This window comes from Chelonia mydas, chromosome 1 (assembly GCF_015237465.2).
Source record: "Chelonia mydas isolate rCheMyd1 chromosome 1, rCheMyd1.pri.v2, whole genome shotgun sequence".
In the NCBI taxonomy this organism is placed as follows: Eukaryota; Metazoa; Chordata; order Testudines; family Cheloniidae; genus Chelonia; species Chelonia mydas.
Genome location: NC_057849.1, coordinates 212,984,056 through 213,008,743, shown reverse-complemented (window position 1 = coordinate 213,008,743; position 24,688 = coordinate 212,984,056). Strand labels below are relative to the sequence as shown.

The 24,688-nt window shown below is 47.4% G+C and overlaps 2 protein-coding genes and 1 long non-coding RNA gene across 3 annotated transcripts in view; 2 read left to right on the top strand and 1 right to left on the bottom strand.

Annotated features, from left to right (window-relative positions):
• LOC119565771 (scavenger receptor cysteine-rich type 1 protein M130-like) overlaps window positions 1-17,779 on the top strand; it is a 44,239-nt gene extending 26,460 nt beyond the window's left edge. Inside the window, exons 4-7 of the mRNA XM_037894609.1 lie at window positions 5,142-5,456; window positions 5,910-6,221; window positions 11,854-12,171; window positions 17,424-17,779. Of these exons, the coding sequence (XP_037750537.1) occupies window positions 5,142-5,456; window positions 5,910-6,221; window positions 11,854-12,171; window positions 17,424-17,779 (1,301 nt within the window). The remainder of the gene's footprint in view (window positions 1-5,141; window positions 5,457-5,909; window positions 6,222-11,853; window positions 12,172-17,423) is intronic.
• Window positions 17,780-18,552: 773 nt separating this feature from the next.
• LOC119567355 (antigen WC1.1-like) lies at window positions 18,553-23,482 on the top strand. Its single transcript, XM_037912532.2, has 5 exons — window positions 18,553-19,039; window positions 21,226-21,288; window positions 21,375-21,689; window positions 22,083-22,118; window positions 23,146-23,482. Exons 1-5 carry the CDS (start codon window positions 18,616-18,618, stop codon window positions 23,325-23,327), a joined length of 1,020 nt encoding a protein of 339 aa, XP_037768460.1. The 5' UTR covers window positions 18,553-18,615; the 3' UTR covers window positions 23,328-23,482.
• LOC122461454 lies at window positions 18,784-20,640 on the bottom strand. Its single transcript, XR_006283368.1, has 2 exons — window positions 20,513-20,640; window positions 18,784-19,183 (listed from the first exon to the last, which is right to left on the bottom strand). It is a non-coding gene; the product is annotated as an uncharacterized LOC122461454 (long non-coding RNA).
• Window positions 23,483-24,688: the final 1,206 nt, after the last annotated feature.

Genomic DNA, 24,688 nt, shown 5'->3' with positions numbered 1-24,688 from the left:
GTGGGGACACACACACTCAAATATATAAAGCCGATTTCTAAAAAAACGACTTCTATAAATTCAACCTAATTTCGTAGTGTAGACATACCCTTAGTCACATGCTTCCACTGACCACTTTCCTCACCCAGCAGTCTCCCCTCACAATTCCTCAGTCCTAATTCCATCTGCAAGTCTGAGCTCTTCCCTTCAGATACCTCATATTTTTGCTCCATAATCTGCTTGAACCCCTTTCTAAACTCAACCAGACTTTCCACCTGCATCTCCAAACCTCGGATCTTTTCCTCCATCAGCTCTATCAGATGGCATTTCATGCAGACAAAACTCTTACCAGGTGCCCCCTCCAGGATCATGTACATGCCGCAGCTTCCACATCCAGTCATCTTCATTGTGTCTTCCACGACATGGGTCACTCCCACTGCTGCCTCTGTATCTGTCATCGCCTTCCCACCTAAATCCTGTTAATCTGGGAAACACAAACCACACCAAAACACCACCCCCCACAGCAAAAACAAACCCCGAACAAGCACCACAAGACAAACTCCCCTTTCACACTCCCCTGTTTACCCCTCTGTTTGCTGGCTCCTGTGCCGCTGCAGCTGTCTGTGTATCATGGCTGACGGTTCCACCAGTGCTTCAGCTAGATCCTTAAGTATCTTTGTGTGACAATCAGGGTCCAGACACCCCAAGGGGAGAACAAGGGGCCTGAAACCCAAAGAATAAGCAGTTGAAACAACTGTTTGTATACAGTATTATTGTACTATAACAGTGTACTGGGTAAAAAGAAAAGGAGGACTTGTGGCACCTTAGAGACTAACAAATTTATTTGAGCATAAGCTTTCGTGAGCTACAGCTCACTTGGGTAAGATATCATATGAAAACTGGAGACATGCTGGTTATGGATATCATTGTGTGAGGTATATACAGATGGCGAGTAGAGTTATGTATGTGTGATGGAAAGATGTTCCTAAAATATGTTTTGGGGACAGACTTGAGAAACAAGTTTGTCCTAGACAAAGGGATGTTGTTTTGCCTGTTTGCCTGTGTCTCCAATGTAAACTGAACAAGGTGAAGCCAGAGACAGTGGAAATTATGTTACATATGAGCCAAGAGGATGATGGGAAGTCACTAGGAAGAGTCAAAAAGCAAAGGAGAAGAAATTTATCTGGGGAGGCACTTCAGACAAACACATTTCAAAAGGTTACTGGAGTATACAAAGAAGGGGAGAAAACTCGTTAGTTACCCATCCTTTAGTGGGCAAAGAGGACAGCACCCTCCAATTCTGTGAATGTTGGATCCTCCTGCCGGAAGGCTTGGAGATGCTGGCAGTTTGATGTGAGAAAGCTGTTGAGGCAAAGATCATAGTTTGCTAAAGTAAAGTCTTAGACACTAGAAAGTGTTGTATTTTGTTTTGTTTGTAAGCATTTTCTGCTACTGTTATCTCTGCTTAGTATCATTTAAATCTATGTTCTTTATTAATAAACTTATTCTTGGTTTTACCATAAATCAGCTCCATGCTGTGTGTTAAGGTAAAGAGTGTGTCCTCAGCTGGGCTTGTTACCCAGGGGTTTTAGAACCCAAATCAGTGGTAATTTAACTGGTTTTCTTCAAGAAAAAAATTAATGTGGCCATAACTCCTCTGTCTGATAAAGGATTGATACAAACCAGAGTGCTTTACCTAAAACTACTTTATTAGGTTTCAAGCGCGTGCACACTATGTGTGCTGTAGCAGTAGGGTGCAGAGCATTCCAAATATTTACAGTTACCTAAAAAGTCTGAAATGGTCTCAAGAAATTAACAGCCAGGCTACCGGGGGCCCCCTCCTTCCATCTGACTATTGGGGAACTTAGGTGTAAAATCCTTGCCAAAAGGAAAGCTTCCCCAGACTGCTCCAAAGCACACTTTCTAAATAATTTTTTTGTAAATTTTCTTTGGATAAAGCACACAGCTCATAATAGCCTCTAATGGGCTAATAATTTCCCCAGCAACAGCCAATAACAATTCATTATTTTTATTAGCAAAATATTTCTGGTTATAACAATGATAAAGCTTACATGTTAGAGGCACCTAAAACCAAGGTCGGTTGCCCAAACATTTGTTTCTATTTTTACAGTACGTTTATTTTTTATTGTATTCTCCCATTTTGATTAGAAAAACTGCAAGCATGGAGCTATTTGGCCTTGCCTCTCAGGGTCATTAAACTATTGTTAGCTATGTGATGTTTGGGTTTCAGCTGGCAGTGGTTGAACATACAAAATGACTGACTCCAGTGCTGCCCAATTGTGGGGTACATGCAGGAATGTCAAATACAGGGCTACAGGCTAACAGGCTAGTTTGTGTGTAGTGTATCTTTGGGGACAGTCGACTTAATTTCTGTGAGGTTTGCATTCCTTCCCCCTCATTGTTAATATTAAATGTGTTGAGTATCTGCTCACCATTAACCTATTTAGTAAAGATTAAAACAAAATAGAAATTAAACACCTCAGCCTTCTTGATATCATCCCTTATTAGCTCTTCTTTTAACTAAGTAGAGGACCTGACTTTACTTCATCTTTCTCTTACCCCCTAATGTATTTAGAGAACTTCTTATTAGTATTATCTTTTTATGTCCCTTGCTGGGTGTAACTCGTATTGTGCTTTTGCCTCTCAGATTTAGTCCCGACATGCTGGTGCTGTGTTTTTGTGCTCATAGTTAGCAAGTACTTCACATTTCCACTTTCTGTATGATTCCTTTTTGATTTTCAGTCCTTAAAGAGCTCCTGTGGAGCCATAATGTTCTCTTATGATTCTTTCTGTTTTTCCTTCACATCAGGATACTTTGCAGTTGTGTCTTTAATATTGAGAAACTATCAGGTCTCCTGACCTCCTTTTTTCCCTAAGATTTTCTTCCCATGGGAACTTAGCTATCAGTTCACTATGTTTGTTAAAGTCTGGAGTTTTTGAAGTCCTTTTTCCTTATTCTGCTTCTTTCACTCCTTCCTTTCCTTAGAATCATGAAAACTATCGTTTCACGGTCACTTTCACCCAAGTTGCCTTCCACCTTCAGATTCACTAACAATTCCTCCCTCTGGGTCAGAATCTAGTCTCAAATGTCGGTCCTCCTGGTTTCTTCCTCTACTTTTATGGAACAAAAAGTTTACCCCAACACATTCCAAGAACTGATTGAACATTTAGTGTTTTGCCTTATTACTTTTCCAACAGATGTCTGGGTAGATAAACTCCCCTGTTACTGTCAGGTCTTGTGTTTTGAATATTTATGTTTGTTGTAGAAATGCCTCATCCATTCCTTCTCCTGATTGGGTGGTCTATAGTAGGCCCCTACCATTACATCACCACTATATTTCCCGGCTTTTATCTTTGCCCAGAGACTTTCAGCTGGTCTGCCTCTCACCACCTTTTGGGGCTCAGAACCTCAGACTTGCCCAAGGTCAGACAGCAAGCCAGTGGCAAAGCTGGGGATAGTCCCAGTCCAGTGGTTTTTCCACTCGGCCACAAGGTTGCTATGTGATTCCTCAGTGCTCCTCCCTGTCCTGTACATTTTGTTAGAATGGAATGGGGATAATGGTGGTTGTATAGTTGCTCCTGGGGCCTGCAAAGGGGTAGGGCTCCCGTAGATTGCAGCACACACACACGGAAGGGGAGAATTCATGGCTGATGTGCCTTACTTCAACCCCCAACTTTTTCTGCTATCCTTCCTAGTTTGCAACCCCTCCTGTGTTCTCCCTTCCTCCTCTCCCAATCCTCACACTCTCCCCCTTCCCTGAGCCCACCCCGCAACTTCTTCTCTCCCCTACCACCGATTCCCATTTGTCTCCCTCCCCATAATAAACACATCCCTGGCTGAAAACCCAAACATTTCCCCCTGTTACCACCTACTCTTGCACCCCTGATCACCCCTCCCCTTCCCAGTCAGCATTCACATTTGGAAGTTGTTTTCTTTTCAAAAGCAATTTCAGCACATTCTGAATATGTTGCTGCACTCAGATTATATTTACTCCAAACAAAATCCCCCATGAAAGAGACCAACTGGAGCAATAAACCTGCTTTTTTAACATCACGTTTCTTTTCTGGGCTGGAGTTGCGCTCACAGTGCCAGGGGTGGGGGTGCTTAGCTGTAAAGGCCACAATTTACCCTCAAAGCCACCCACATCTCATGCTGGATTGTCAGGTTTCCAGATAGCTATCCTCTCTCACTGCACATGCTCAGTGTAGTCCATTAGATGTGTGTGTAGGTGCACAAGCCTTCGCAAGCACCTAACTGGAGAAGCAAGCTTGTTTTGAAATAACATCTGAATTTGATTTCCCCCAAAGGCCGGTGGATGCCATATCCTCTGTTGGGGGTAACCCTCAAGTGTCTGAGACCCTGGTGCAATGATCTGAGCCTTGGTTTGATCTCTACCTGTGTGCAAAAATAAAATGCCAGAATCTGTCAACTTTAATATAAGCTGTTTTTTTTCCTTCCTGGGAGCTGTATCTCGGAAACCCCTTGGTGAAATGGCCCCACATTTGGATTACTAATACAACCCTGTGCTCCTATGTGAAATACTGTATTTCAGTCCAATCCAATCAATCAGCAGATATTAGAGCACTTTGAAAAAATTAGCTTTGAAGGAAAGCTGGTCTCAACCTTAACTGTTGCAGAGCTGTCACTGAGCTATAATATCACCACTGTGTATTTTATTCCCAGTCAGACCCCGGAGTGCAACTGTTCTGATTCAATAAGCTTCCAATAACCTAGGACTCAGCACCCTTGAGAACCCCAGTTTCTTCACATGGCATTTGTGTGATAACTTAGGGGCAGCTGCTCCAGACTCCTGACCAGCACTCTGGAACCACCAAAGCAGAGACTGGCCTCAGCCAAAGACAATCTGTCCCAGGCATGACCCTGACTCCAGAGCAGTAAATGCTGGGGCGGAGTTTGGTGGGTGCTGTGTGACTTCCCACAAAGGGCAGATATGAACAATAACGCCTGCACTGAAAGAACCTGATAATCACATCTGAACATCCTCATTTACAAAGTGCCCAGTAAACTGGGAAATAATTATTAGTTAATTATCCCAGGTCACTGGGGCTCCTTCGTCACATCTTTGGATACAATTGTGCAAGAGAAATGTCCTTCTGATCTCCCTTCTCCTTCTTCTCAGGGTACGGCGGGTACAGGTTGGCAAACGGCAGCACAGGGTGTTCAGGGAGAGTGGAGCTTCGCCACGGAGGCGCCTGGGGAACCCTCTGTGACTCCCAGTGGGATTTACAGGCTGCCCACAGCCTCTGCCATCAGTTTGACTGTGGATTCGCCCTGTCGATTCCAGCAGGGCAGCTCTTTGGCACAGGAGACGGGCCTGTCTGGAACGGCAAGTTTGGCTGTGAGAGGAATGAATCCCGGCTGAGGGACTGTCCTGTTACTGCGCTGGGCACAACTGAGTGTCCCCCTGGGAGTGAAGCCAGCGTGGTGTGTTCAGGTGAGCAGCTGCAGGGGGAAAGAAAAGGATTGGGGATTGGGGAACATCCTCAGCCAGATCTTCACAGTGTGTCAATCAGCCAAGCTCCATTGGGCTCAGTGAGGCTATGCCGATTTACACCAGGTTGGGACTGGCCCATAATTTGGCCCCCTGTCCCTGCACCAGCCAAGTCTGCTGGAACTGATCCCTCAGTGAAATGCTTGTGGTGCCTTGAGTATGGAATGTATCAAGGAAACCAAATTCTGGTCCCTGGTCCTCCCTTCGCACTAACTGACGTGGATCGAGTATCAGTTTGTGAATGGGCAGGTGTAGAATAGTCCCACAGCCCCCACAGGGTAACTGCTAGCATTGATCACGAGCAACAATCCCTTCCTGTTCCCCACTCCCCTCTCTGCCGTGGCCATTAACACTGATCACTGCGCCACCTCGACACTCACTTTCCCTTGTGCTCAGGGTGCCTGGGCGGCAGGTTAGTGAACGGCACCGAGTGCTCCGGGAGAGTGGAGATCCAACATGGAGACACATGGGGAAGCCTCTGTGCCTCCCACTGGGATTTGCAAGATGCCAACGTCCTCTGCCATCAGCTGAACTGTGGATATGCCGAGTCGATCCTGGGAGGAGCCCATTTCGGGGAAGGGAGCGGAACCGTATGGAGCGACACTTTTCATTGTGAAGGGACTGAACCCTGTCTGTGGGATTGTTCTCGCATGGCCCTGGGCAACCCAGCCTGCTCCCCCAGAGACACGGCCAGTGTTATTTGCTCAGGTAAGTTTAATATATATGTGTGTGTATTAGTCATAGTGCAGTTTATAGGCCAGCTTAGGATCATCATGAGTCGTCCCATTGACTACAGTACTCAAGGTAAGTAGGGGTATCGGAGTGTTGCTCTCTTTGTTTAAGTTCCCCAGATCAGAGACACCTCTGGGTGCAGTGAGGGGTGGCGAGGTGGATCCTAGCACTAGGCTAGAGTGAACCGGAGAGAATGGCTCTGTGCTATAAACCTGGGGTTTGTGATTCACAGATTTCCTCAGTCCCAGCAGGGCTGACTCAGCCCTTCATCAGGTTGAGGTTGGTGTTGCAGAAGCAACCTATACGCAGAGATCTCATCCATGCTGTGGGGCCATTACAATCCCATTTCACTCTCTGGAAAAGTAAGTGTTTGCCCTGGTGTTCCTGGCCAAAATGCTTCCCCCGTTGCCCATCCTGGGTTGTGTGCTGGTGGGCTGCAGCCCTCACCTACAGAGCTTGCTCAGTGGGTGTGTATGTTTGTAGATCATTAATTCCCCACAGCACTTCATAGAAATAGTCATTTCTTTGCCAAAGATCTCAGTTTTCAGGAAAGCGTTCAAATGGCTTCCAGAGCTTGGCTTCTGAGCCAGCTGGGAACTTTCACAAAGATCCTGCTCTTAGTGAGAGCAGCTGGCGCTTTGATGAAGATCCTCCTCTACAATGCAACACAAATACTGCAGGGGTCCTTTTCCTGCAGGCTTCTCCAAAGATCTTCATAAGGCTTCCCCATGCCACACCAGAGAACTGCCAGTAGCTGATAGATGGCAAGTCGTCTGATGGCTATCCATAGTGGCTTAGGCCCAGATTTTTACAGCTGTTTCGCTGTTGCTCCATTCAGCATGGCAATGCCTAACTGGTTTAAGAGCCTACGTTTCATTTTCAGTAAGGATTTAGGCACTTCGCAGCCTTCATCAGTGAGATCAATAGGAGTCACATCCCGAGTGACATAACCATGCCAACCTCACCCCCAGTGTAGACAACAATAGAAGAATTCTTCCATTGATCTAGCTACCACCACTTGGAAAGATGGATTACCCACAGCAATAGTAAAACCCCTTCTGTCCCTGAAGGAAGCATCCACACTACAGCGACATAGCTGCAGTGAAGTTCTGTGTCACTGTAGCGCCCATAGTGTAGACATGGCCTTAGTAAACCAAACATTTAATGCACACAGAAAACATTGTAATAACTATGAATAAGCACTCCCAGCTATCTCCGTGACACCACTGATTTCCTGAGAAAACTACAGTGCATTGGTGATCTTCCAGAAAACACCATCCTAGCCACTATGGATGTAGAGGCTCTCTACACAAACATCCCACACATAGATGGAACACAAGCTGTCAGGAACAGTATCCCTGATGATGCCACAGAACAACTGGTTGCTGAGCTCTGTAACTTTACCCTCATGCACAATTATTTCAAATTTGGTGACAATATATACCTCCAGACCAGTGACACCGCTATGGGCACCCGCATGGCCCCACAATATGCCAACATTTTTATGGCTGACCTGGAACAACGCTTCCTCAGCTCTCGTCCACTCACGCCCCTTCTCTACCTACATTACATTGATGACATCTTCATCCTCTGGACCCATGGGAAGGAAACTCTGGAAGAATTCCACCACGATTTCAACAGCATCCACCCCACCATCAAACTCAGCCTGCACCAATCTACACGGGAGGTCCACTTCCTAGACACCACGGTGCAAATAAGTGACGGTCACATTAACACCACGCTATACCGAAAACCCACCGACCGTTATGCCTACCTTCATGCCTCCAGCTTCCATCCCGAACACACCACATGATCCATTGTCTACAGACAAGTGCTGAGGTACAACCGCATTTGCTCCAACCCCTCAGACAGAGACCAACACCTACAAGATCTTCACCAAGCATTCTCAAAACTACGATACCCACACGAGGAAATAAGGAAACAGATCAACAGAGCCAGACGTGTACCCAGAAGCCTTCTGCTGCAAGACAAGCCCAAGAAAGAAACCAACAGAACTCCACTGGCCATCACATACAGTCCTCAGCTAAAACCTCTCCAACGCATCATCAGTGATCTACAACCAATCCTGGACAACAATCCCTCACTTTCACAGGCCTTGGGAGGCAGGCCAGGCCTCACCCACAGACAACCTGCCAACCTGAAGCATATTCTCACCAGCAACTACACACTGCACCATAGTAACTCTAACTCAGGAACCAATCCGTGCAACAAACCTCAATGCCAACTCTGCCCACATATCTACACCAGCGACACCATCACAGGACCGAACCAGATCAGCCACACCAACACCGGTTCATTCACCTGCACATCCACCAATGTCATCAAGTTGCAGTGGGGGAGGTTTAGGTTGGATATTAGGAAAAACTTTTTCACTGGGAGGGTGGTGAAGCACTGGAATGGGTTACCTAGGGAGGTGGTGGAATCTCCTTCCTTAGAAGTTTTTAAGGTCAGGCTTGACAAAGCCCTGGCTGGGATGATTTAGTTGGGGATTGGTCCTGCTTTGAGCAGGGGGTTGGACTAGATGACCTCCTGAGGTCCCTTCCAACCCTGATGTTCTATGATTCTATGATAATATACGCCATCATGTGCCAGCAATGCCCCTCTGCTATGTACATCGGCCAAACTGGACAGTCCCTAAGTAAAAGGATAAATGGACACAAATCAGATATTAGGAATGGCTATATACAAAAACCTGTAGGAGAACACTTCAACCTCGCTGGACACACAATAGCAGATTTAAAGGTAGCCATCCTGCAGCAAAAAAACTTCAGGCCCAGACTTCAAAGAGAAACTGCTAAGCTTCAGTTCATTTGCAAATTTGAAACCATCAGCTCGGGATTAAACAAAGACTGTGAATGGCTAGCCAACGACAAAAGCAGTTTCTCCTCCCTTGGTGTTCACACCTCAGCTGCTAGAAGAGGGCCTCATCCTCCCTGATTGAACTAACCTCGTTATCCCTAGCCTGATTCTTGCTTGCAGATTTATGCCTCCCTCTGGAAATTTCCACTACATGCATCCGACAAAGTGGGTATTCACCCATGAAAGCTTATGCTCCAAAATGTCTGTTAGTCTATAAGGTGCCACAGGACTCTTTGCCACTTCAACAAAAGCTATAAGAAAGTAAATCTATGGGTTCTCCTTACACAGACCTTCCTCCATTTGTTTCTCTTACAACTTAACGTGTTCTATACTTCAGCACAAACATCCAAACACATTCCCCACTGATCTTCTCTTAGAGATGATTTCTCAGGCATTGCAGTGTGGTTGTAACATGTAGTGGGTCTTCAGAGCTTGAGAAATGACAGCACCTCAGCCAGTTTCAAACACTTCAGAACTTCGGTGAGCAACGAAACAGTCTGGGGATCTTAGCAGCTAGCAGCGCTCCAGCCCTAGGCTTGGGTTAAGAGTTGACTGGGTCTCTCAGTTGCTGGTGAAACAGAAATCTGTAGCCTGTATTCAATGTGGTACCAGGATTGGAAGCAGCCTCTACAATATCTGTCTCTGGATCTCTGTAAGGCTCTCACTCCATAGAGCACTGTCTTCTCCCCATAAACCCAGCTAAATCAGGCAAGAATTCCCAAATCCTCACCTCACCAAGTGCTGCCCCATTCTCTCTCTTTAACTGAGACAGAATCCCAGTTTAGAGCAGTCAGCTGATAGCTAAATGTAAATTCCATAGTCTCTGTGGTCTCCACAGCAACAAATACTGCCCCAGCTCTCCCTCTACGTCCTTAGACCACACCATGGTGCACCAAACATTATCCCAATGGAGGGCTTCCTTAGAAAACAAAGCTGGCATAGCACTGCCCTGTATCCACGGTGGTACAGGGGTTGGGATCAGCCCTCACAGCAGATACATCTCTTAGCCACTGAGTCCACAGGGCTGTCTTCGCCACGGTATACATTAAAAAGCTGGGTTGACCCAGCTAAATCACTCAGGGATATGAAAAATCCTCACCCCTGAGTGACACATGAAGCCAACCTACCCCCCCACCCCCCGCAGTGTAGACAGCACTAGGTAAACAGAAGAATTCTTCTGTCAAGCTCGCTACCACCTCTCAGGGAGGTGGATGAACTATAGGAATGGGAGAACCCCTCCGGTCGGCATAGGTAGGGTCTACACTAAAGGGCTACAGAGGTGCAGCTGCAGCGCTGCAGCTGTGCCCTTGTAGCCTTTCGAGTGTATAGAAGCCCTTCAACTCCTGTATTTATAACCTTCCCCCCCCGACCCTGCACTCTAGCTCTGCCCTCAGAGGGTGACTAGGGTGTGGGGTTGCCCATAACGTAACAGAGGCCCAGAGTATCCAGATAAAATCTATGTCCCCTCCCCATGGCATCTTTCTCTTCCTGTCAGAGAAATAAAGTCAAATGCTGCAGTACAAGGAATGTGGGTCACACTGACACAGAGATTCTGTGCGGGAAGTAAGGGGAGATGACACTGGGCCCAATTCTTACTAACCCTAAGGGCTCATTTACACCTGCTCAGAGTATAGGAGTCTTAATGTGAGATTCAGACCATACACGACTTTAATAAAAAACAGAGTAGTTAAATACCTGTCTTAAGTGTAATACTAATCTCATCTTTAAATATGGAGTCACTACTGTCCTCTGTATGTATATTCTTATAACTGTTTATATATTTAGGAAGATTTGACAGGTTTACAGATCACATTTTGGGAGCACTTTGGCTCCTTTGAAATGTAAGGTGCCGCATACACTGTATAAATCTCCAATGACCTAATCACCAGAAAGGGTCTTCGCTTCTCCCACAAGGAACTTCAACATCTTATGTGGTCACAGTGAACAAAGTTTTAAAATGAAAAATATATATGTTTAGAAAAAAATGGGATCTTCTTCCCCATTGCCCGGAGGTCACTCTCTTCTCCAGCATCATCTCCAGCCAAGCCAATAGCTAGACTTCGTGAGAAAGGGAACTCAAGCGTCCACAGTTGCAGACCTGGCCTGGAAAATCCTTGCTGAGTGCAGAAAAGCCTTTATTGTGTTAGCTCCTTATGGGTTTGGAGCTGACGCCGTGATCGCAGGCCACCAATGTACATTGAACGGGGACAAACAGGGCAGGGTTTTCTTTAAAGGAGCCATGTGTCCTGGCAGTCTGGATCTGGGAATTGCAGCAGGGAAGTGGGGCGCTTGGTGAGCTCATTGCAGGCCAATCCCTAGACTCCTGTTGTAAATCACAGCTACCTCACAGCGCTGACGCTATCAATGTGCGGGGTGAGCACTGAGCACTTTTGCACAGACCATTTTGGAAACCAGGGGCCTGATCTGCCAGGTGTTCCTGAGCACTCTCCACTCACATTGACTCCTTAGGGAGGTGAGAGCGCTCCACATCGGGCAAGATCTGATCTCAGAGCTGGGGAATTCTTTCCTTCCATCACCTCCTGCATTTCTGAGTAGACAGACAAATGAAACCCTTGAAAGAGGCTGTTCCCTGTATCACTGCACAGCGGTGAGAGTTACCTTCCACTCAGCACAGAAACCTGTGTTTCACATCACACCTGTGTATTATTTCTAATGCAGTACCAGCAGGGAGTGTTATTGAGCGTATTTTTTGTCTCTGTGAGCCCAGGTCGTTCTGAGGCGCTCAGACTGTTGAATGGAGAGAGCCGATGCAGTGGGAGAGTTGAGATTTCCCTCCGTGGTGTGTGGGGCAGAGTCCTGGATGACCAGTGGGACATGGACGATGCCAGCGTGGTGTGCAGGCAGCTCCAGTGCGGAGTCGCTGAGAAAGCTTATAACCCCCCTATGTCTGAGCGAGGAAGGGGCCCCGTGGGGCTGAAAAGTGTCCGATGTGGAGGAAACGAGACTCATCTGACTCTCTGTGACATCTCCCCGCCTGAGACAACCCAGGCAGGAATTGCTGAGGACGTTGGTGTCATTTGCTCAGGTGACTTAGTGTGAAAATCTTATAAATATCCTGTCCTTGTTCAATGGGAACATGACCCACCCCAGGGCCTGCCTCCACCCCACCTTGTGCTGTGATCTCGGCAGTCCTTGAAATGATGTGGATCTGATGTTCAAACTGGGACCGATTTATAGTAAAAATATATTATATACAGAACAAAGCATAGCCATAGTATAGGGTTAATGCACTATAGCAACCTCTCTCTCTGTCTCTCTCTCATATTTTTATGGATTAGAGCTGTTCAAAAAAAATTCATCAAAACTTTTTTCCTGTGAAAAATCTTCACAATAAGATTGCAAATTTTCTCAAATAGTTTGTTTTCATTGAAAATGTTCAGATTTCTGTTGAAAAACTTGGGCTGTCAATTAACCACAGTTAACTCACGCATTTAACTAAAAAAATTAATCGAGATTAAAAAAAATCATGATTAATCGCAGTTTTAATTGCACTGTTAAACAACAGAATACCAATTGAAATGTATTGTTTTATTTCTGAATGCAGTTATTTTTTGTACATAAATCTACATTTGTAAGTTCAGCTTCCATGGTAAAGAGATTGCACTACAGTACTTGTATTAGCTGAATTGAAAAATACTATTTCTTTCATTTTTTACACTTCAAATATTTGGAATAAAAAATATAAAGTGAGCACTGTACACTTTCTATTGTGTTTTGTAATTGAAATCAATATATTTGAAACTGTAGAAAACATCCAAAATATTTAAATAAATGGTATTCTATTATTAACAGCACAATTAATCACGGTTAATTTTTTTTTCATCACTTGACAGATCTATGAAAATCCCAAATTTATTTGTGGAACATGAAAAATATTCAGGGTCATTCATATTTTGTGGGGAAAAGGATGAATTTCCAAGCAGCTCTAGTGTATCTAGTGGCTTCTTTATGTTAAAGTCGTGAAAAAACATGCTGTCTTGAATCAGAAAACAATAGTAAGAAAAGGAAGTCATATGCAACCTGTTTTGACCAAGGCTGCCATGGATAGTAGCTCTGGGCTAGATCCCCCAAGGGTCTTGGGCGTTGCAAGGCCTGATTCCTAGGTGCCTTGCCATCGAATGGGATCCTCAGCCATGAGTCACGCGCCCAGCTCCCCGTACAATGCATGGGGAGAGTTAGGCACCAGAAGCCAGAAAGCTGAACAGGGAACCACCTACATTTGCCAGCAGTGAAATGCCAAGGAAGGGAGTAGGGCCTAGATACACAAAGTTATTTCGTTGCCAACCTGCCATTGATCGAAGCCTCAGCCCCCTGACACGCAGGTAGAGGTAGGCACCTATCTCTGCTCGGGGACCTCAGTCATGAACCCACTTCTGGAGCTAGGCACGTAAGCCAGGTCAGCTCTCTCATCTCCCCATTTTACACAGGACCCAGTGGTTAAAGCACTCAACTGGGAGGTGGGAAATCCACATTCAATCCCTGCTCTGCCTGATTTGGAGCAGGGACGTGAACGCAGGTGAGCGCCCTAGTCACTCTAGACTGTGCTAGGGTGGGTCTCTCCTGCTGGAAATGTTCCACTTTGTACAAATAATCAGTCACTGAATCCGAAAAAAAAGCTAGAGATTGATTCCAACTGGTGGCCAGGGCACTCACCTGGGATATGGGAGAGTCAAGTCCCTGCTTCAATAAATATGTAGTGATTTATATATTATGTATTTATAAAGAGGCAGTTAGGTAGCTACGTACCTTTGTGGATCTAACCCTCTGTCACTTAGGAAATACATCAAAGTTGCTTTTATAATGTGACCTTGTGAAGTCCTAATCCTATAACTGCAATTTTCCTTCATTTAAAGGTTAAAAAAAAATGAAAAAAAAATCTGTGATGGGATTTTTTCATTGTTCTTGGTTGTACATGACTATTGTAAAAGATAATTCTATTGTTCTTTTGGCTGGTATATATTTACATTCAGGTCCAACAGTAAAAGTAAACAAGTAACAGATATTTTAACTATGTCCCAATATCATGCACTGTATGTTACTGCACTGATATTTTTCATGCCCATTCCAACTGCAGGGTAACTACAGCACATTAAGGTCCCATTTCTGTTCCCATTGTGTCAGTGGGAGCTTCACAGTTGATTTCAGCAGGGTAGAATTAGGCCCTAAGTGTCTTGGACTTTACTGTACACACACAGATCCAATTTGCCTGTCTTTCCCTTTATTGGTAAAATAAAGTGGTACCAAGTCTACTTTTCTCTAATGTTCTGGTACCTGCTGTCATGCTGTCTGGAGTGGCTCACCACTGTAAGTGACTAACTCAGGGCAGACTCAGAAAACAAGGGCAGATACCCCAAACTGGTGGTGTGTTCTAGAATTAGATTTTACCTGCAGAGTCCTGCACTTAGGACGGAAGAATCCAATGCACCACTACAGACTAGGGACCGAATGGCTCGACAGCAATTCTGCAGAAAAGGACCTAGGGGTTACAGTGGACGAGAAGCTGGATATGAGTCAACAGTGTGCCCTTGTTGCCAAGAAGGCCAATGGCATTTTGGGATGTATAAGTAGGGACATTGCCAGCAGATCGAGGGACGTGATCGTTCCCCTCTATTCGACACTGGTGAGGCCTCATCGGGAGTACTGTGTCCAGTTTTGGGCCCCACGCTACGAGAAGGATGTGGAAAAATTGGAAAGAGTCCAGCGGAGGGCAACAAAAATGATTAGGGGACTGGAACACATGAGTTATGAGGAGAGGCTGAGGGAACTGGGGATGTTTAGTCTACGGAAGAAAAGAATGAGGGGGGATTTGATAGCTGCTTTCAACTACCTGAAAGGGGGTTCCAAAGAGGATGGCTCTAGACTGTTCTCAGTGGTAGCAGATGACAGAACAAGGAGTAATGGTCTCAAGTTGCAGTGGGGGAGATTTAGGTTGGATATTAGAAAAACTTTTTCACTAGGAGGGTGGTGAAACACTGGAATGCGTTACCTAGGGAGGTGGTGGAATCTCCTTCCTTAGAAGTTTTTAAGGTCAGGCTTGACAAAGCCCTGGGTGGGATGATTTAATCGCGGATCGGTCCTGCTTTGAGCAGGGGGTTGGACTAGATGACCTCCTGAGCTCCCTTCCAACCCTGATATTCTATGATTCTATGATTCACCAAGCCAGTCACAAACGTGAACTCCTGGATCACTATACAAGTCTCACTGTGGAGTCACAGACCGCCTAACCTGCCGCCCAGGCAAACTGAAATTTGTGATAAAATGTCACTTAATCCTAACATCACACCACACCAAGTTTCTCCCAGTCCCAAGGGACAAGTCAGTCACCCAGAACTTCCTCCAAAGAGAACGCTGGCAGCCAGTTCTATAGTAAATAACTAAAGGTTTATTAGCTAAGAAGAAAGAATGAGGGTTATTGAGAGGCTATAGCAGGTAAGATATAACAACAGGGAAATCAATTTGTAACTCCAAATGGTGGCAGTGATGTAATAAACTGTCAGTTTCCCCAAAGTCTTTTACAGGGTGTCATGAGGTACTCCACTCACTGCCGGTCTGGCATCTCCTCCTGGTCACTCTGGGGATTAGCGCTCGAGGCCAACGCCCTATCCACAGTTTGCACACCATCACTCTCACTCTGGTCTGCAGCGCCTCTTGCTCCAGGACCCACAGCATCCTCTTTGTGACTTAGCCCTCTAGCTAGGTCACTCAGTGTTCCCCCTGATGGGATTCAGTCCGTCAACAGTCCTAGGCCATCTTCCCATTCACTCCCTAGTGCCACTCTCTCAGTGGCTAGTAGGGGAACCCAGGCCTGCCCTCTTTTCTGGGATCCAGTCCAGGGACAGCTCAGCAGTTCTGGGCTTCCTCCCTCTGCCCACACTGCTCCTTCCCTGGACTGATTTAGTTGGGGTTGGTCCTGCTTTGAGCAAGGTGTTGGACTAGATGGCCTCCAACCCTAATCTTCTAGGATTCTATGACTGCTTCCTATACTCTGGTTCCCCTCCTCACTCTGGGTGTGCCAGCCCCAAGAATCCTCCTCCCAGGGAATAACTACAGACTATCTCCCTGCAGCCCCCAAACACTCCTCCCTCTTCCCAGGGCATGACTGCTGTCTGCCTTACTGCAGTCTTTCCCAACAGCCCCAACCCGGAGCCACCTTCCTGGCTTTATAGGTCCCACCTGTTCCTGAACAGGTGAGACTCTCTCTAACCAGCTGATTCCGGCCTAAACCTCCACCTTTTGCAGCGTAATTAGCTGATTGGGCCCACCTGGCCCAACCCAGCTCTTACAGGGCTAGTGTGGGGAGCTCACCCCATCACACAGGGCTACCCAGAATAACTCTGGGGATCTCTGTCTTCTCATTCAGTTATTCTTCTCTGTTAGAATCCAAACAGTCCAGAGATACAGGATCTTTCTTTGAATCCATATTTATATCTTCTTCTTCTCACATAAGAACATAAGAAAACAAGCTCACAGAAGACAAGCTGACAATCTACCCAGGTGGGCTTTTCCTTTCATGACAGGGAGTGAGAAATGCACTTAGATTTTTGACCTCAGACCTTATTCATAATGGCTATTTCCTTTGAAATTAGCATTTTCTGTTAAAGTCCTTAAATCCTCCGCATTTCACAAAATTTATTTGATGTGTTATTTAGCTACACGTGTATTTATCATGTAAATGTTTGGCATTACATTATGACAGGAATAGACACGCAAAAACAATACCCATAACGTTCCACTAGTTTTCATAAAGTTTCAACATCTGTATACATCTAACCATTACTTTAATCTACACAAGTGAACTGATCTAACTACACTCTAGCATGACCTGGGCAGCCAGTGTCACCCCCTCCCCATTCTGTAACAACTGAAAAGAATATTTGGTTTTGGGTAAATTAATTGCCTAATAATTCCTTGAACACCTTGATGCTTATCATTTAAGAGTTGTTTGAGAATATTCAAGATTCTGAGTAAGGGCTATTTCCGCTAACCCTTAGTCTCACAAATAGCTCTGACCCATATGACGAGTCCCTTAAGGATTACTCCGATGAGTAAGGAATTCAGAATTAGGCCCTTACACTCACACGCTGTTTATCAATAGTGCTCTGTAAAAAGTATTCCTCATTTCCTTACTCAGCCTTTTCTCCTTTTCTGTGTTTCTTGTTAAAGACAGATTTTAAAAAGCATTTCAATATCTCAGCCATTGTAGCATCATCTGATTTGCATGGAAGCTATTTAATAATCATCATATTGCATATTAACAGCTGGGATCTATCCCTGCAGGAAGCGGGCGGATCAGACTGGTGAATGGGGCAGGTCGCTGTGCTGGGAGAGTGGAGATTTATTACAATGGCATCTGGGGGACAGTCTGTGATGATTCCTGGGATCTGTCAGACTCCAATGTGGTTTGCAAACAACTGGGATGTGGACGCGCCATCAATGCGACTGTCTCTGCTCATTACGGGGAAGGATCCGGGCAGATCTGGCTGGATGATGTGAACTGCTCTGGAAATGAATCCGATCTTTGGGACTGTCCTTCCAGGGGCTGGGGCCAGCACAACTGCATGACACAAAGAGGACGCAGGGAGTTCTCTGCTCAGGTCTGGTCCGGGAATGCTCACGTGAGCCTGGTTACCTAGGGGATTTAATGGAGGGGGCAGACATTTGAGGAGAGAGCTGAGAAGGATAGAGCCTCTCCCTCACTGTCTTTTCTATAGGGTGCCCATACAGAGCGTTTTGGCCAGGACACACTCTTTTTTAAGCCTGCCCTGGCCGTCCCGACTGTTTTGGCAAAACTGGGCATTTCTCTTGTTTCCTCTTGCCAACGGATCACGAGTTGGGAAGAGCAAATTGGAAACATGCACAGTTTTGGCAAAAAAGTGGGATGAGCCCCCTAGCGGAGTGCGGAGGAACTTGTGGGGGGAGGAGGGGCAGTGGCAACGCTAGCCCAACGCGGGAGGACAGCAGGGGTCTCGGGCCGCTGTGCGCGCGGGATGGAAGAATGGGGCCTCGTGTTGACCCCGCACGGGTGGGTGGCAGGGGGGCTCAGGCTAGCCCACATGCTGAGGAAATAGGGGAACCTCAGGCTGTCCCTGTGTAGGTGGGAGGTAGGGTGCGTTCAGGCTGGCCCCACGTGTCGGGGGGGAGAGGAAGGGAGGTTTGGGGGTTGGGCCCCCCATGGGGGGTTCCGTTTTCCCTTTGAGAAAATATGGTCACTCTACTCTTCTACCTACCTACTGGGGTCATGATTAGAAAGTCACCATTTCCCATCGGTTCCCACTCAGGAGTATTGGAGATATCGCAGCATTTCTCTAGTGTTGGCAGGGCAGTCACTGCTGTATTGCAGGTGTCTCTGTGTGTAACTGCTGGGAACTGGTGACTTTTCAGAGGTGACCATTGTATTTCTAATAGGCCCATGGTGTCCAGGAGAGTCTCTCATTCTTAGAGTGATTCTCTCTGCACTTGCTCCTGCAGAATGATGTGGCTATACTTTTGGGATGAGCAATCGCTGGGATTTCACTCTTCACCCCAGTTCATTTCAGAATCAGACGATTTAAATTCCCTTTTTGTGCACTTCCTTCTAGAATTCACGGATTTGAGGCTGGTGAGCAACAGTGATTGTGCTGGGCGGCTGGAGGTTTTCTACAATGGGACATGGGGCAGTGTTTGCTCCAATCAGATGTCTGGAGTCACCCCAGCAATTGTCTGCAAACAGCTGAACTGTGGGGATAGAGGGCAGGTTGCAAGAGACTTTGCATATGGAGCAGGTTCTGGTCCCACATGGCTGGACCATGTTGCATGCAGTGAGCAGCACAGGTCCCTTTGGCAGTGCCCATCAGGCATATGGAAACAGCAGTCCTGTGATAACCGAGCAGAAGAGACCCATATTTCTTGCAGTGGTAATTCTGAAACTGTCTGTGCACACACCCACTCCATCGTTTACTCATTGAAGGTGATAGAATTTTGAATACTTTTCAGTAGAGACAGTTTTACATTCACAGTAGTGACAGACATATTTTCATTGTCAATTCTCAATATAGCACCTGGAAAACAAACAGGGGAGTTATTCATACAAGCTGTGTGTTACCCGGTGCAATCACCTAGTGAGAGCCTACAAATGCCCATAGGCTCGGGAACTTGGGGTGCAAGGGGTTAATCAGTTTGCATGGGGTCCCGGCTGCCGGCCCCGCGCTCCAATGCTGGTCCCATACACGGGGTCCCGCTGCTACCCCCGCAAGGTGTGGTCCCAGCCTGAGTCACCTTACCCCGATCCACAGCCCAGTCCTGGCCTCAACTCGAGGGAGAGGGAGCACAGACAGGGTAAGAAGGGTCAAGGTAAAAAGTTTGGGGACCGCTGACTTTCAGCACCCCAACTGTAAAAATTGTTCCAGCACCACTGCAAATGTCCTCCCATTAGCGAGCATCATTTGGGAATCTCTGTGGCTGTACTTTTGGGATGATCAATCAGAGATGGGCCCAATGTCAGTGAACAGGACGTGAGTGGTCATGCTGAGTGGTTGGAGCAGGAGTCACATCCAGTGGTTAGAGCAGGAGCTGGTAGCCAGAAATTGGAGCCAAGGGTCAGAGCCAGAGGCCAGAGCCGAAGGCAGAAATCGGAGCTCAGGGTCAGGACCAGGTTACCTGGAGCAAGGCAAGGGGTAAGTCTGGGGTCAAGGCAACAGCAAGACTGAACAAGACAGGAAAATGAGATATCTTAGCTGTGGGAAATGCTCTGAGCAGTTGCTGAATGCTGGTGTGGCTGCTGGACTCAAGAGCTGGACTGCTGACCACTCAGGCAGTATGACCAGTCAGGCAGCCTAATACAGTCCAGCGGCGATCGTTAAGTAGCCTGGAGACTAGCTCTGCTGCAGCCCCTGCTTCCTGACACCCAGGCTGTGAAATCTGGGTCAGGATCAAAATCCCCAAAAAGTGGGTCTGTGCGTGTAGGTGAGAGTCTGTTTCAGATCTAAAGTCTCATTTAGTCCTTGTAACCGGGGCGCAGACTCACCAGCGGCGCCTGCTGCTGGTTGTCCTTGGGATTTAGCGTTCCAGCCGCTGGAGCGCCCTCTTCAGGCTGGTGTCTCGCCTTGCTGCTGGCTCCCATGTCCCTCCCAGGACCCTGGTGCCCCTTTCACTGCGTGCTGCCCCCTGGCGGTACCCCACAGTTCTGGGTCTCCCCCTCCCAGGGGAACCCCCCCACCCACTATCCCTACCTCACCTCAGTCGTAGGCTTCTGCTACTCACCAGCTAGCCCCTGCATCCTGGGGCAGACTGCAGTATGAGCCACTCATCACCGGCAAGGTTGGGTTTGGACCTGCTGCCTCTGCCCACCCGTGGCTGCCCCTGCAACCCCCATACTTAATAGACCTTACCAGGCCTGCAGCTTTCCTAGGCTGGAGCTCCTCGGCTCCCTTGGCCTTTCCCCAGTCCTGCTCCAAACTGGATCCTCTATTCAGGTCTCTACAGCCAGGTCTCTCCATCAGAGCTAGAGAGTGTGGTCTCTCTTGGCATCTCAGAGCTAGAGGAACCTAGAGAGTGCTCTCTCTTGGCTTCTGGCTCACAGCCTTTATAGAGCCAGATGGGCCCTGATTGGGGCGTGGCCCCCAGCTGCGCCACTTCCCCCAGTCAGCTGGGGTTTTACTTCCTTCCCCAGCCCCAGCCCTCTGCAGGGCTTTTCCAACCCCTTCAGGGCTGGAGCGGGCGCCCACTTCCCATAACCCAATAGGTACAGTCCTCAATTATAATACCACTATTTCCTGTCTCTGGATCCTCACAACAATGTGGGTGTGTTTCAGCTGACAGATCTGTTTACCTTCAAACAGGGTCAAGAGCAGCTGTACACAGGGTGGATGGAACAGACTCAGATACCCTCAAACGCGCACACACGAGCAGCGAGCTGAATAAAGATTTCAACATCCAGAGAATCCACTGAGGAACGAATCCATTAGCTATGAAACAAAATAGATTTTAGATTTAAGTTTATAAAATTGCTGAAATTTAGGGGTTTAATACACAGATAAGCCCTACTCTCTCCTACATCATACACTCTTCTCGGTCCGTTCACTTAATCATTTTCTCTGCATAGGAGAAAAAGAGAAACCACCTCAGACCCTGTTTGCCGAATGCCCGAACTCGACAAGCTGCACAGGTATTTCTGCTTCTCACTGTCTCACTCTTGGTCCCGAAGGACTTTCCCAGCTGTCCCAGTAACATGTGAGGTTTCTGCATTTCCAGATCAGGAGAAGTTACGTGTCGTGGGAGGAGAGGACAGATGCTCGGGGAGAGTGGAGGTTTGGTACCGTGGCTCCTGGGGAACAGTTTGTGATGACTCCTGGGACATGGCGGATGCTAATGTTGTGTGTCAACAACTGGGCTGTGGATCGGCTCTATCTGCCCTGTGCGACGCTGCATTCGGCGAGGGGACTGGTCCCATCTGGGTGGAGAAGGTGAACTGCAGAGGGACAGAGTCGTCTCTCTGGGATTGTTGTTCCAAGCCCTGGGGTGAAAGTAACTGTGATCATAAGGAAGATGCTGCTGTGAATTGCTCAGGTGAGTGATAGGAGATGTTTCTGCTACATGCTGTAATTTTCTGGAAGGAGGATGGGTCCAATTACCCGCCCGCCCTTGGTCACAGGCCAGGCCCTCCCATCTCCTGTGTGCAGAAGCATTACGGATACTGTGGGGTGGAAGCTTTGTGGGACCAGATTGGCTCAGACATCAGCCCACATAACCCCTGCGTCCATCACAGACCCCAGTGTGCTGGTTTGTTACTAGTCAGCATAGGGGGACGTGGGCCCTAAATCACTAACATACAGACCCTGTGCTGCTCTGAGGGAGTTTGTAGAAGTGATGTCTGGAGATCTGAGGGGGACGCTACCCAGTGACAAACACATCAGCTCCCCCTCGCTCCAGACTCCAACTCTCCTCCCTTTCCCTTTGCAGGTGTGACAGAGACGACAGCATCACTGAGTAGAACAGGTAAAACATCCCCCGCTCCCATCAAGAGTTAAAATTTACCTGGTGCAGGGTCACAGAGGATGAGCTGCAAGCTGTAGCCTAAGGACAGGAGCTCCTTGCCATGAGTAAGCAGGGGAATGGCCCCGCTGTTGTGGGGAACTTTCCTGGCTTATAAACTACCCCAGTGAAATGGGCTAGCGAAGGGATCTGAGTCCTCGTTCCCCCTTCCTTTACCCAGAGGCCTGCCTGACGTCAAGGGCTCCCCTTCCACGCTCCTGTCTGGCAGAGTCCTCGTAACCCCGACAAGGCTGGGCCCAGGATTCCTGGGGCGTCGACCCCCAACCCTGCTGTGGTCACTTAGGGCAGGGGCTAAGGTGTCCCCACTCCCAGGTGCTCTCTCTGCACTGGATGCTTCCCTGACCCACTGACCGTTACGTGCAGTTCAAAGGAAATACAGTGTATTAAACAGCAATCGATTTAAAAAAAAATAAGGAAAAAGTGGGAAAGGTTAAAGGAAAACACGTCACCCTGTGTTTTCCCACCCTGTGTTTTCCCTGTGTTCACCCAGGACCCACCTTGTCCTCCTGACTCCCTGATTAGCCTGCCCGCCCTGTCAATCAGGCTGACTTGGGGCATTGGCCTCTCCCTATTGTTCCTGGGGACTGTCAGTCTCAGGGTCCTGCTTTCCTATCAACCCTTCCCCTTCCTTCTGCTCCTGGGAGCTAGCCAACCGAAACACCCCCACCGAGTTTTAGTAAGGGGCCAACAGTCCCCTTACACATGGCCTGTGAAATCTAGGGGCGAATGACATCTGGGTGGGAGCTGCAGGCCATGCTGAGCCAGAGGATTCCTGTCTGCTGGCTCCAGCTGACAGGGCAGGGCCCATGATTTAAACAGCAGCCTGTGAGCTGCCCCCATGGCACACAGACTGTGTCCCAGCCCGTTACCCTGCTGTCCTGGGCCCTGCAATGGGTGACTGGGGAGCTCCCTGGGCCTCCTGGACTCCCACAGGATAATCTCTCCCTCTTCCATGTTCATTTCCATCCAGCTCCCCCGCGCCGCCCTCCGACCGACAGTGGAAGAGTCACGGTGCCCGTGGTCATCTGCATTATTCTGGGAGCCCTGCTCTGCCTGGTCTTAATCATTCTGGGGGCGCAGGTGCGAAGTGCCAGGGCAGAGCGCAGAGGTGGGTCCTGCTTGGTGTCACTGTGTGAAATGCCTCTGAAATAGCAGGTGGAGCTGTGCCTAAGGGGGGTGGGGCGTTGGCAGTGTAGTGGAAGGTTAAATTGTATTATACTGTTCAGCCACAAAGTGGTGTTGCATGTAACAACTTACATTCGCTAACCTCAGCCATGCCTGGCAGAGCATAAAGGGATCTTATTGTGAACACATAGAATCATAGAATATCAGGGTTGGAAGGGAGCTCAGGAGGTCATCTAGTCCAACCCCCTGCTCAAAGCAGGACCAATCCCCAATTTTTGCCCCAGATCCCTAAATGACCCCCTCAAGGATTGAACTCACAACCCTGGGTTTAGCAGGCCAAAGCTCAAAGCACTGAGCTATCCCTCCCTGCAACATCTGTTGAGTATCTCTCCAGTAAGGAAGCTCTGTAGCCAGTCCATGACTAGTACAGAAGCCTGACCTGCTTATAGCAGCCTTGCCACCTACCATGTCCAAGGTGTATGTGACATGGTGCCCGAAGTTAAGCAGTGCCAGAGGAGAAGAAAAACAGAAGGAAGAGAGCAACAGAAGTTGTAGACAGAAGGAGGAGCAATGAAGGATGCAGACAGGGAAAAAAAAGCAACACAGGTTGCAGGATTTCATCAACATCCCCCTCTTCGTTGACCAGAAAACTTCAGCTTTGACAAACCTTCACAACTGACAGACTAGAAGCAGCATTTTGCAAGATTTCAGATTGCTACAAAACTCCATAAGGAAACTGAAGCTATACAGGTATGGTGATTACTTTGTGCTGTTTGGAAGCAAGCAGAGCATTTCTTTCAATCCTTTGATTTTCCTGAAGACAGGCACAAAGATGACTGTGAAAGGGTTCTGGCTTTGTTTGATGCGTACTTTATACACTGGAACCTCAAAGTTACAGAACTGACCAGTGAACCACACACCTCATTTGGAACTGGAAGTACGCAACCAGGCAGCACCAGACACCAAAAAAAAAAAAAAAAAAAAGGAAATACAGTACAGTAGTGTCTTAAATGTAAACGACTAAAAAAATTAAAGGGAAAGGTTGAAAAAAAGATTTGACAAGGTAAAGAAACTGTTTCTGTGTTTGTTTCATTTAAACTAAGATGGTTAAAAGCAGCATTTTTCTTCTGCATAGTAAAGTTTCAAAGGTGTATTAAGTCAATGTGCAGTTGTAAACTTTTGAAAGAACAACCATAACATTTTGTTCCGAGTTATGAATGTTTCAGAGTTATGAACAACCTCCATTCCAAGGTGTTTGTAATTCTGAGGTTCTACTGTACCCTCAGAGAAATGTGGTTTATGAAAGGGCATGTTTTCACCAGAGAATTTAAGGACTAGGGGAAAATGTTGAATAGTTTATAAGAGCTCTGCATGCCTTGGCTGAAAAC